General features: G+C 41.8%; 1 protein-coding gene across 1 annotated transcript in view; it reads left to right on the top strand.

Moving 5' to 3' along the window:
- The window catches only part of LOC104276754 (protein unc-13 homolog B), an 85,574-nt gene that overhangs the window by 7,558 nt on the left and 65,208 nt on the right, over positions 1-12,808 (top strand). Inside the window, exons 5-6 of the mRNA XM_009873182.1 lie at positions 4,636-4,863; positions 5,172-5,313. Coding sequence (XP_009871484.1) covers positions 4,636-4,863; positions 5,172-5,313 — 370 coding nt within the window. The remainder of the gene's footprint in view (positions 1-4,635; positions 4,864-5,171; positions 5,314-12,808) is intronic.

Here is a 12,808-nt window from a genome sequence, read left to right as displayed (position 1 = left end):
TCAGCAGGGCTGTACCATGAATTGGCAATGTCTAAAGTGCAGTAAACTGGAATCAGTTGTGGTATGTGTACTGCAGCTGTCTGGTTTATGGGTCTGTTGGGACCCGGTTGTTCCTCCAAGGATGTTTCTCTGTAGTACATGCTTAGAAGACATTATTGTGGTGGTGGGACCCTTACTTTTTTGTCATATGCTCATAAATACTTGCTCAAGGGAAGATGCTCTCTTTTTAGCTTTCTGCTAAAATTCTTGCAAGTACTTGAAATCTGTGCTGCATGGGTACACTTCCTTTCTTACTTGGCGGAAAGTGGATGGAGGGATGTTCTTTAAATCCCCAAAGTATGCAAAGCTTTTAGAAAAAAAAACGGCTTTTATCTCTTGCCCTGAGCACTAGTAGGGTACTAACTAAAATACAATGGGTTTGGCAATGTTAGTATTGAACGTAGAGTAAAGCTGAATGTTTATACCAAGGAATGGATGCAGAAAACAAAGCACAATTATGAAGAGGGTGGAAGGGAAGGACATTATGCTAGCAAGATCCTAGTAAAAGGGGCCTATACCCTTCTGGGGTAATGTTTGAAAAGCCATAATAATCCACTTCTGCAAGTGCATCTTGGGGTTTTTTTAAGTGATGCAATGCTAGTCCTCGGTAGATTACAGTTAAACCTGAGAAAAGAAATTGCCTTGAGATATGAGAATGTGGTCCTCTGGCGATCTTGAAAATGAGGAAATGAGATGTCCAGCTTTAAACTACTACCGAATGTGAAATCTGTGTTGTGAGTGTGATTAGCCATATGTCTTCATGGTGTGCTGGCGCAATAAACCTTAGAGAATCTCACACAATCTACCAGGGCTGTGTTACTGGATGCCTTTCTTTTGACTGTTTTGGCTCCTTGGACCTTGGTTCACCTCTGCAGTTGTTCAATACTTTTTGACTCAGGACTGGACATCATAAATGTTTGTTACTTTTTGAATGAGAAGCTTGTGTGTGTTGCACTCTGAATTTAGAGACTACAGTCCAGAGACTGGCTCAGTGAGTGGACTGTTAGTGAGACTGATTAAGTCACTCTTGTGATAGTCGTTGTGGCTTCTGGGCTAAATGATGATTAGACACCATGCTGAAGAACACTTGTTTGCTCGCAGCATCCTGTGTAGGAAAATATTTGCACAGAAGGAGGAAGGATACCTTTATTTGAAACTTGAATATCTATTTTAAGTTTCAGGAATATATAATTTCTAAACATTTTCTGCCTACTGAACAGCTGTCTTCTATCCTGCCAATGTTGCTTTCTTGACTTTTTCCTGTTAAAACATAGGATAACAACACTGGTGGTTTACTAATAGCTGTATCAATGCAATTCCCAATATAGACATATTTGCTTTTCCAGTCCTAAATTGACTCATGAGTCAATTCTAGAGAGGAAAAGAGAAGGAAAGCCTGGTAGCATTTGTATGATACTGTATACAGTACTTGAAAATTCCTGTGCCTTTCTATTGCCATTTATAGGACTACTTGAAAAGCTGATCCACTGGCAAAACCCCTCTTTTTGCAGCTTAATAAATACAATCCAACTCCAAACAGCAGGAGAAGCATGCTCTGCTATCCAGTATAGTGACATGCTTTTGGTTTGTATCACATACATCATAGGTAATTAGTCCTCCAATAGCTGTTTTTGAAACTATTGGTTTCACGCCAACAAGCAGGTGTTAAGAAAGTGTGTTGCTGAGTCAGAGGGTTTGTCAATTCTTTACTAGTCAAAATTGTTAAATAAGGTTTCTGTCAGATTCTGGCTTTTGCACTACAGCTCAGGTGCAACCTGTACAGGAAGAGAGACAGACCTTGCCCAGGGGAGGAATAATGCAGTTTTCTTACCTGGGCAAATTAGCTGGACCTAGTGGAGAAGGAGCATGGATGGAGGTGGGGCATTTCCTCTGAAAGTCACCCTTAGAGGTGACTAAGAGAGGGTTCTTTAGGGGTCTGTGTAGCATGGCTCACACCAACACAAATGATTCTGTGATTCTATGACCCTGCAACCCAGGATGCCCCAGACTGCTGCTGGCCTGTTAGAGGGATAAATGCATGGTCTCTGGAGGCAGTGGGGATGCAAAACATGTTTTTGACTAGAATTCCTCTATGTGTCAATGTTTGTGTTCTAAATGAACCATTTGATGCTCCTGGAGTGCTTACATTAAAGCAACAATGGAGACCATACCACCCAAGAACTGTGAAAACTCTTGTCCCATCTCAGTGATGGACAGTGAAACATCTATGTGTGCAGGCTGCCTGGCTAGTATTTTATTTAGAAAATGGTTCTGAAATAGAGCACTCTGCTCATGCATAGCATAGACTCGTGATGTTTGAATTTGGTTCTTTATTTCCTTGAACCCAGAAAGGTCGGGTCAGGGTTGATTTCTTTGGATCATTGCAGATTTCAGAATTCCAGCTAGGAGAAGCAAATTGTTTAATTTGGCCTTTCCCCATTTCCCAGTAATTTTCTGTAGCTCTGCATGTACTCTGTAGAGTCCACCTCTATTCCCCAGAAGACCTAGTTCTGTTAAAGCTGAATAGCACTTTTTATCTGAAGTTCAAAGTATAGCCTCTGGTATCATTTCAGTTTCATATTCCTTTAATAAGTGTCGGGTGTAGCTGGATGATTGCCTGATACAAGGCATCACTTTGGGTGGTGCTGATTCTTCATCACTGGTGATTTGAGACAGCAGGGACCGCGTAATTAATTCCACTGTTTTGATTTCATTTCATCTTAAGCCAACAATAGGGAACTCAGAGGCAGACACATTTTATTGTACTAAATGAAATACTGAACATCAAGCCTCTAGCAAGTAAGAATGAAAAATAATCAGGTAACGTGAAATTAGGGCTTGTTTCCTACCTAGGTCTTGAATAGCGTGCCTTGGTATGCAGTGTCCTTAATGAACTTCTGAAACTCCAGTGGTCACAGTCTGTTCCAAACTATGTTTTTATTCTTTTTTGTTTGGATGGTGAAAGTTATAATTGAGTTTTTTCTTTACTGAAGTGTATTTAGTAACAGTAAAAGGTGTTAGATTGAAGGCCATAGAAGTGGATGTCTTCAGGCAGCTTTAGTCACGGGACACCTTGTGGAGCCTGCTAAGAAGGTTGCTGGTTATTTTGAACTGCTAGGGGTCCTTCGTTTATGTGTGTTTGTAGAACTTGTTTTATATTTCATCACTACCTGCTGAAACTCTTCCATATGCAAAACTGTAACACCTTGATATTAAACATACTCGAGGTAGAGTATTTGCCCATTTCTTCCGGAAGAAAAGAATTTTATGTATCTTAGTGATTGACGACTCCCTTTGCACACGCTTGCACCTGCTTTAAGATGTATTTTTAAGTTAATTTAGTATTTGGTGAACATGTGGATGAAGATCATTTTTCTAGGGCAAAGCTTACTTTAATTAGACTATCCCAGAGAAGCAAAAGAAGCAAAAGCATCTTAAACTAAATAGAAATATGATTGAATGTGTTCACTGGACTTTTTTACTGTTTTAATTTAATCTGATTTAAGCTCATAACCTAAAATTGGTGCAGAGTGCATGTAGACAGGCTGTGTGCCATCTTGGGTTCCAGCATTTCATTTCATACCTGGGTTTGTCTGCCCTGTTAGCTCCACTCAGTGCTTTCATTAATGCATTCCTCATATCTGACACAATAGTCAGTACCTGAATTTTGACAGCAAGCACAACCGTCAGAATTGATTAGGGAGAAGTAGGTTGTGGGAGCATTCTTATCTCATAACTATATGAACTTTTAAGTTTTTTAAGAGCTATGCAAGTCATCAGAGGCCTCTCTTTTTCCAGATACCACTGAATATCTATCTAATACAGACCCTATGCCTGGCTCTTGTGTTTCCAGCTGCTGGATACTATTCTAGTGCCCTATGCTTCCAATGGCAGTAGTTTTTAAATATCTAATTTGCTGCCTTATAGCTGTTTGTTATGGTTACTATCCCAATGCATTTCTAAGAATGGATCATTTGAGTTGTCTCCGTACAAAATAGAGTGGGAACCAGGGAGGCACTTTGGATGCCTCGAGCCTGATGCCTAATCGAAACAGTGATTCCAGGCAGAATGGGACATAGATTGTGCAGTGACTCTGTGCTGAACGGGGACTCTTCTGGCACACATCGGTAGGAAATTCTAACTGTGTCAGCCCATAGGAACTTCTCTTCTGTGGTGCAGCTGAGGTGCAGCTCTAAGACAAACTTCTGTGAGATAGTTGTTGTAATGGAGGTCCTATGTCCTCTTCTTCACCCTTGCCCAGGCGGAGATTTAGTTACTCAAACCAAGGAGGGTTTTTGCTGATGTCTACTGTTAAAGTAAAAACATAATTTCTGTGTCTTCCTCAGTTGCAATGGTATTAAAAATGGGCTTGTTGTCAGCTTGTTGTCCCAGCTTATATAGCAATCGGGGCTCTCCCCTTCCGTTATCACCTCACAGCTCTTAGTGGTCCAGGTTCTCTTGTGTACATACTGAAATACAAGGATGTGACTGTGAAAGTCAGTAGGAAGAGCCATCATGCAGAAGGTAACTCATGGCTTTGAGTGAAAGATTACTGTGTTTGTTTCTGATGACTGTTGTGTACCTTCTGGTGCACAGGAGCAGCTGAGAAGAGCTCAAAGCATGGAGCTGAAGACCGCACCCAGAATTTCATCATGGCAATGAAGGATCGCATGAAAATCCGTGAGCGGAACAAGCCAGAGATCTTTGACCTGATCAGAGATGTGTTCTGTGAGAGCAAATTGACACACGCTCAGCAGATGAAGACAGTGAAGCAGAGTGTACTTGATGGCACTTCAAAATGGTCAGCAAAGATCACAATCACGGGTGAGTGAGGAAGGCATGGGTTCTCTTGGCCTTGACTGGGAGCCTAAGGTAAGAGGGATTTGGTATGGAGCTAAACAGAAGGGAGAGAACAGTTTTCTCTGACCCATATCTCTTTCTGCTCAATGTTCGGGTAGCACGTGGAGATACTCCAACCCAGGTACTGTAGTGCATCATGAGCTAAGGCTCATCAGAAAAGCTATCATGAATGATATTCCTGTTTCTCTGGCCATTCGAAGATGCTGCTTCACATGGTGTGTGGACACATTGTTGTGTGCTGGTGGTAACCCTTCTCTTTTCCTTCCTTCCAGTGGTGTGTGCTCAGGGTCTGCAGGCCAAAGACAAGACTGGGTCCAGTGATCCATACGTAACCGTACAAGTGGGTAAAACAAAGAAGAGGACAAAAACAATTTTTGGGAATCTGAACCCTGTCTGGGAAGAGAAGTTTTATTTGTAAGTGCTCTGACAAGGACTCTCAGCCCCACTGTGCCTGTTTATGTGATTGCCCTTTAACAGCCATGTCTTTTCTGTCAGTATGCATTCTTACTTCACCTGTAGCTTATGATGGTTTTATTTCCACTCAGCATTTTGTGTGTGTGGCTAGACGACTGATGTCTCTTAACAATGTATGTAGTGCACACCTGTTCATCTCATCTGTCTTCTGTATGCATGAATTGTCTACTCTGTGAACCCTTTTATATTGATTTTTCTAGAGAATCATAGAATGACCTGGGAGCTAACTTTAACTCAGTGGCTTTTGTTCCTGGCTAATAGATGTACTTTCAAAATTCTTTGTATTATCAAAGAGTAAATTTTCTGTAAAAGACTAAGCAAACTTCCTGTGACCTATTGCTGTGTTCTGCTGTTCGTGTTCGACCAACAAAGGTTAAAGGTACTTAGTTGTCTGTCACTTGTCTGTGACAATACCCGTCTCCCCTTTCAGGTCTGGAAAATCAACGTAACAGTAACTTGAGGGATAATCTGTTTTCAAGATGAACAATGTATCCATATCTGAATTGAAAGTAAAGGCTGGAGGTGAAATTCTTTAGATATCAGCTGCCCTCAGAAGGCCAGAGAATGTATTCCATCCTGCTTTTATTGAATAAGTAAACGATAGCTTCAGTTTGTCGTTGAACATGTTACAAAATGATGACATGAAATCTGGAGAAGAGGAGGCTGAGGGGTGACCTCATTAATGTTTGTAAATATATAACGGATGAGTGTAAGGAGGACGGAGCCAGACTCTTCTCAGTGATGTCCAGTGACAGGACAAGGGGCAATGGGTACAAGCTGGAGCAAAGGAGATTCCACAGAAATATTAGGAGAAGCTTTTTCCCTGTGAGGGTGACAGAGCCCTGGCACAGGCTGCCCAGGGAGGGTATGGAGTCTCCTTCTCTGGAGACTTTCAAAACCCACCTGGACGTGTTCCTGTGTGACCTGCTGTAGGTGATCCTGCTCTGGCGGGGGAGCTGGACTAAATTGTCTTTTGAGGTCCTTTCCAACCCCTGACATTCTGTGATTCTGGGAAATCCAGCAAGCAAGTTTTTTTCTGAAAAGGATCTCCTTTCACTTCAAAGATCTTTATTTCCTTTAATGTGTAAGCTTTTCCCTTGTACCTTCTCTCTCTTTCTTTTTTTCTTCCCTGTTTTTTCCTAAACTGCTTGTGGGGAGCTCTCTCTGCAAATTGAAATTTGTTTGTGTTTTAAAATCAGGCTTATGTCAGCCCAGCTTTGTCTTGACAGTGTACAGTACAAACAAAATTATTTTTGAAGTAGTTTTAGAGCTACTCATTAACGTCAGAAAGATCTTGATGCTATTTTGAGCAAGTAAGCCCTTGACTTTTTTTATTCTTGGTTTAATCCAAGGTAACATTACTGCTTGGTATGTTGTAAGTATGCTTAGGTGCCATTTGGGTAACTCTAGTCACAATAGCAGTAAGTCTGTGTGGGAGCCTTAAGGACCTTGATTTACCATGCGAAGTAGTTGCCATGGTATTTGCAGCGTGTTCCCTTCTAATTCTAGGACCTTCAACAAATACCGTGTTTAAAGATAGATAGCGCAGCGTGATAAATGTCACAGTTTTAACAGTGCCACTGTTTAGATTTTATCGCCATATCTGTGATTCAGCAGATAATATGCTGTTGGGCATTAGAGTTGGTAGTTCTTTCTATCTTGCCCTGTCTATGTGGTTGTTTTAATTGCCTTGAAATAGCAGGAGGAGATGAAGGAAATGTGCACAGTGTCCAGATCAATGGCAGGAGAGTATTCTGTACTGGATCAATGTATTGTTTCATTAGTAGCTGTCAAAGCTCACCTTATGCTGGATGAGGAGAGAATCATTTAGAAGTGAGTGCAGCACTGGTCTTTGATATGCCCATCTTCCTTTTTTGCATTTATGGATCTTTTGTCAGCTTACAGCTCTTAAAATTTCTGAAATTTTCTACCCCATAATCAAATGGAAATTTAAATCAACATATGCAGACCAAAAATACCCATTACATACCAAGCTTTTCTAGAAGAGATTGTCAGGGCAATCAAGAGATTGTCAAATTTAAGTGGTTGGAGGGAGTGTGTTTGTTTCTTCGAACGATTTTGTTATAGTGAGATAAAGGTGTGCTGGTAGCTCTTAAAAGCCTATCTTGCAGTAGACACATGGAAAGTTTGGTGTGCAAAGCACAAGATATGTGAATAGGGAGAGGTCAGGTCAGTAGCTGATATATATGTCAGCAATTGCTGTTCCTTTTGTGTTTGACTTGCTAGACAGGCTTGTTTTTAACTGGTGTTCATTAAGTGCCCAGTGTCTTGTATACAGTCACAATTCCAGTGTCTTTTCAAAGGCTGGATATAGAGCCAGAAATCTATGTGCATCGGTCATTATAATTATGGTGTTGTTATTGTAATCCATGGCATGAACTGAGGCAGACTGTGCAGCTGAGTGGTATTATGCTCTCTACAGACTCAATAAAGTTTGTTAAAAGCAGCTTAAACAAGTTTTTAATTTTTTAAAGCTGCGGTAGCCTATTTCAAATAGTTTTTTCTGTGCTTGTTTATGGTGATGGATGGAGAAGTATATTAACTTAAATGCCTCTCCTTAAATAGGACTTTGTTACTTTTCTGTATATTTTCAAAAAACACATTGTGGTAGGCTTGACCCAATTCAGAAGGCTAGATTTAGAACTGTATTTTAGAAAAGACAAGGAAGAAGACACTTTGGGTTTCCATTGTGAGTGCTATTTAGGTCACTACTAGCCTGTGTCGCTGTAGGCATCTGCTTAGATTAGACCACTTCTTGGATCATATTCGTGTTGTGTGAACAAGTGATTTGCAGGTCCTGTTTCTTTCTGAAAATTATCTCTCAGTATATTTATGTCTTTTGCTTTAGGAAAAATGTTGTTATAGAGGGATTTTTCTCTTTTATCTTTCACTAGGGATTGAAGACCTATGAAAATGTAGGGGGTTGATCTTTCTGCTCAGTTCAGACTTTTGCGGGCTTGATGTAGAGACTTTGCATATGTGATGCTTGGCAGGATGAAGCTTGATAAGGAACTCCAGCCATTGCAGCAATTCTGTGAGCATGCCCTGAGGCAGCCGTACTTCCCTTGACTTTACATACCATTCCCCTTCTGCAATACCTGATCCCTTTCCTCTACTTACGATGAGCAGGCTTAGATGTAGCCTCCTTCATTTGGCGTGTACATTTCTCCTCTCTTCCCTCAGCTCTCTTCCCGTGCCCTTAACTCTGGCTGGACAGAAGGCAGCACATGTCCTGTTGACAGCTGGTTCTGAGTCCTCTGTATTGGTTGGTGTGTGAGAGCGAGGTGACTGCGGAGTTCGCAGGGGTGGCAGCTGTTTTGGGTTTCTCATCTCCATCTAGTTGTAATTTTTTCACAAAACTTGTTGGAATGTAGGAGCTTTCATAGCAAGTTAGCGGGAAAGTATTCTTGTGCTATTCAGTGCAATTAGAACAGGGCACTACTTACCCATTTACACGTGTTTCAGAGTGTCAGTGGAAAACACAGGCTTCAGGAATCTTTTTCTGTAAAGGCTGATGCTGAGTGTCCATTTGAATGGGTTACAATAGCAGACAGTGTTTAGGAGAATAAGCTTTGCCGCAGGACAGAGTTTCTGTTTTAAAGGGAGAGCTCTGGGCTCATTTGGAGGCTGCTAGTCTGTACCTTTTATCCAGGAAGCACCCTAGTCTTTAATGACTGCGAGCTCTAGAAGTTTCTGCGTTCGAACAGGGTGTTACTGTTTTCCTTGGCTTGGGCACAAACTGACTCATTTATTTTACAGTAATATCCCCCTGAAGTTGTATGGTCTGAGTACAGCTGTGTCCAAAGCTTTGAATGGCAAATGTGAAATTGTTGCCTGGAACAGATTATGTTGTCAGTGAACAGTTTTGCAGGAGACATGTTTATTATCTCTCACTGCAGAAGAGTAACTGAGTTAAAATAAATGCAGTACCTCCTAGCAAATAATCAATATTTTACTAGGATGTACAGAACCCCACATGATATACGTACCTGTTAATCCTTTGGGAATGGTGCTGACCACTGGGTTGTCACCGAAAAGCTTCTCTATTCAGTTCCACCATTTTCCTTTCAGCTGCTGAGTCTGTTATCAAGCTCAGCATCTTTCAGTTACTTCTGTTTTTATACATAGCTGTTCCAGAGCTGTGTTTTAGGCTTCTCCTTCTGAGACCACTGTGTTTATAAGTATCACTGTACCTCCACCCTCAGCGTCTCCTCACCATGTGGCAAGAGCCATTCAGTTTGTCTTGGTTGCTTTATTCTCCAGGTACCGCAGATGCTGAAACTGGCACTCTGATAGAATTCCGCTTTTTGTTTCCCTGCTCAGTTACCAATGTGAAGCTCAAGTCTGAATAGAGAGGTGATGGCTCATGGCACGTGCCTGTTGGGAAGCTGAGTTAATGTAGCTGAGGATGTAATGCTCAGAGTCGCTTCATCTGCTCTTTGTAGTTAGGAGAGCCACACCATTAATTTGTCAGTCGGTGTTGTAGTGTTTGGTAACAGTGAAATGATTGTACTTGTTCCCTTAAGAAAAGAGCTTGAAGAAAAGAGAGGAAGAACGGAAAACTCATTTCTTTGTTCTTAGACAGCAGCAGCTGCATCTCAGGGCATATTACTTTGCTGTCATGCTTAACTTCTGAGCTACTAAGGATTTTAGCTTTGTTCTTTTAGCACTCTGCTTTTGCCTTTGGTGTTTTCTCCAGAGTCTTTTTTTCTCTCTAACAGAGGAGACTTGGCATTGTTTAAAAATTAACCTGTCTTGAGAAGTTTTCTGCCTTCCTTTTCCATTGAGGTTTACCACAACAGAGCTGCCAGTTGGACCCTGCCCTGTGAAGACACTTCATTAAAACCGTATCCAAATCTTCCTGCTCTTTCAGCCAGACCGTTCACCATAGACAACTTTTTTTGTGCTCCCTCTGTGTATATTGTTATAACATTTTACTGGACTTTCTCATACTGATTGCTACAACTACTCATTCCCTTCTCATTTTCCAGAACATCACGTTGGTTTTGGGTTTTATGTGCGGTTTTTTTTGGTTGTTTTTTTTTCCTTTTAAGCTTTGCTCCTCAGAAGCAAACTTTCTTCCTAAAGTGATCACAGGTTATAAAGTCTTGTTAATCTGTTCTCTCCTTTGCATTTTTCATCCGCTGCACTCTCATCGATTGTTTCTGCAAGCAGCTCTGCACTTAGTTTCTTCCTCTACCAGCTGTCTTCTGCTCTGGGAGCTGCCAAGCACAGTGGAGTCCTGACTGCATTTTGGCCTTCTGGACTTTTGTGTTTTTCAGGCAGAAAATACAAGAAAATGGTGTAATTTAAAGAAATATCTTTATGCAAAATGGGTGTGTAGAGTGATAGGGTCGTGTTGGCTTCCCACCTCTCTAGTCTGTGCAGCGCATTTTAGAGATGCACAGTGTAGGTCTCACTCTAGCATAAGTGGCATGAAACCGAGGGCTTTGTGAGTCCTGCAGGACTGACATGTTGAATCATAGAATGTTAGGGGTTGGAAGTGACCTGGAAAGATCATCTAGTCCAACCCCCCTGCGAGAGCAGGATCCCCTAGGGGAGCCACACATGACCGCATCCAGGTGGGTTTTGAAAGTCTCCAGAGAAGGAGACTCCACAACCTCTCTGGGCAGCCTGTGCCAGGGCTCCAGCACCCTCACAGTAAAGAAGTTTCTCCTCATGTTGAGGTGGAACTTAGAAGAGATTGTCCCCTTCCTCCTGACACCCACCCCTCAGATATATATACACATTAATAAAGTCCCCTCTTAACCATCTCCTTTCAAGGCTGAACAGCTCCAGTTCTCTCAATCTCTCTTCACAGAAGAGATGTTCAAGTTCATAAATCATCCTTGTAGCTCTCACTTGGACTCTCTCCAGTAGGTCCCTGTCTCTCTTGAACTGGGGAGCCCAAAACTGGACACAGGATTCCAGGTGTGGTCTCACCAGGGCAGAGCAGAGGGGAAGAAGAACCTCCCTCGAGCTGCTGGACACACTTTTCTTAATGCACCCCAGGATCCCACTGGCCCTCCTGGCCACAAGGGCACATTGCTGTCCCAAGGACAACTTACTGTCCGCTAGGAGTCCAAGGTCTTTCTCCATGGAGCTGCTTTCCTGCAGGACATCCAATAGGTTGTGAAGAAATGTCCCTGCAAATGTGATACACCTTCACCCTTATATTTGTTTACTAGACTCTTGTTTTTTCTTCATGAGTGTAGGCTCACCAGCGTGAGCTAATAGTGTCAGGAGTTCATAGGTTTTCAATCTGGCACTCACTATGGTTTAAACCTAGGATTTGTACTGTGGGTAAAGATCATTGTGTGAACTGCTGGACACATGGTCTTATGGGTATACTTTTCATTCTCTTATGGCAGAACTTTTGCAAAGTGTAAGTATTGCTATGTCTTAACAGGGTTTATGGATCTGACTTTGGTATTCCTGTGGAGATTAACAGTTCTTCAAATGTTGTTAGCACAAGCAGCAAATTATTAGCAAATTCAGCCAAACGTCACTTTGTTTTTGCTTCAATGTGTGAATCATTAGCTCAAAAGTGTTGTTCTGGTCATTTTTAGACACTTCTTTTTCTTTCTCTCCACTTTCTAGAAGAGACAAGACACACACAATATTCCCTCCCAGTCCCCTGATGTCATCTGAACCAATATGGGCCGAACTCTGCAGATGAGCAGAGGTCTCAGAACTAAGAATCACTTTCTTCAAATCTTTGTGGAAGTTGAGGCTGAATTATAAGGAAATGAATTGCCAAATTCATTGTGGGAGGCACTGTAGTGTAAATTCAGCAGTTCCCTGTTCTGTTTAGCCACCAATATACCAATTAGCGTGTGTGTGGGCATGCCACTGTGTGTGCAGAACAGAATTAACTACAGCTTCATGTGCTCGCGTGCTTCCTCTCAGCCCAGTTGTTAGCGGTGCATGGGAAGAGGCCAGAGTATTGACAGTGCAGAGGATGTGTGTGGGGAGCTGGTGGTTTGGGGTTGGGTGAGGCCAAAGGGGAACATGGCAGAAGACGTGGAGGCAAGGCGTGGGATAGAGAAGCAAGTCAGCAGAACTACGCTCAGCTGCTTGTGCCGCACCTACAACCACTTTAGGTAGAGAAAACTTCATGGAAAAAATCAACTTTTTTTTAAAAAAAAATTTTCTTCAAGATTTAGTGTGCTAATTCTTGAAAATGTTACTTTATTTGGTGTCTTGAAGTACAAAAGTAAGTTCTTCATAAAAACGACATGACTGCAAACATCAGGACAATATGATTAGAAAAGAAAAAGACGTTTTCTGAGCTATGTACAAAGGGAACCAGGTTTCCAGTCTCTGACAATCTGAAATAGACCTGGAAATGTTCTGTAGTTTTTTCCCTTGTAGTGAGGTCACAGAGCATTTCTTCTGTCTGTGTCAAAGCTGT

This window comes from Apaloderma vittatum, unplaced genomic scaffold, assembly GCF_000703405.1.
Source record: "Apaloderma vittatum isolate BGI_N311 unplaced genomic scaffold, ASM70340v1 scaffold3480, whole genome shotgun sequence".
Taxonomy (NCBI): Eukaryota; Metazoa; Chordata; class Aves; order Trogoniformes; family Trogonidae; genus Apaloderma; species Apaloderma vittatum.
Note: the sequence above shows the minus strand (reverse complement) of the source record. Positions and strands in the feature narration are given on the sequence as shown.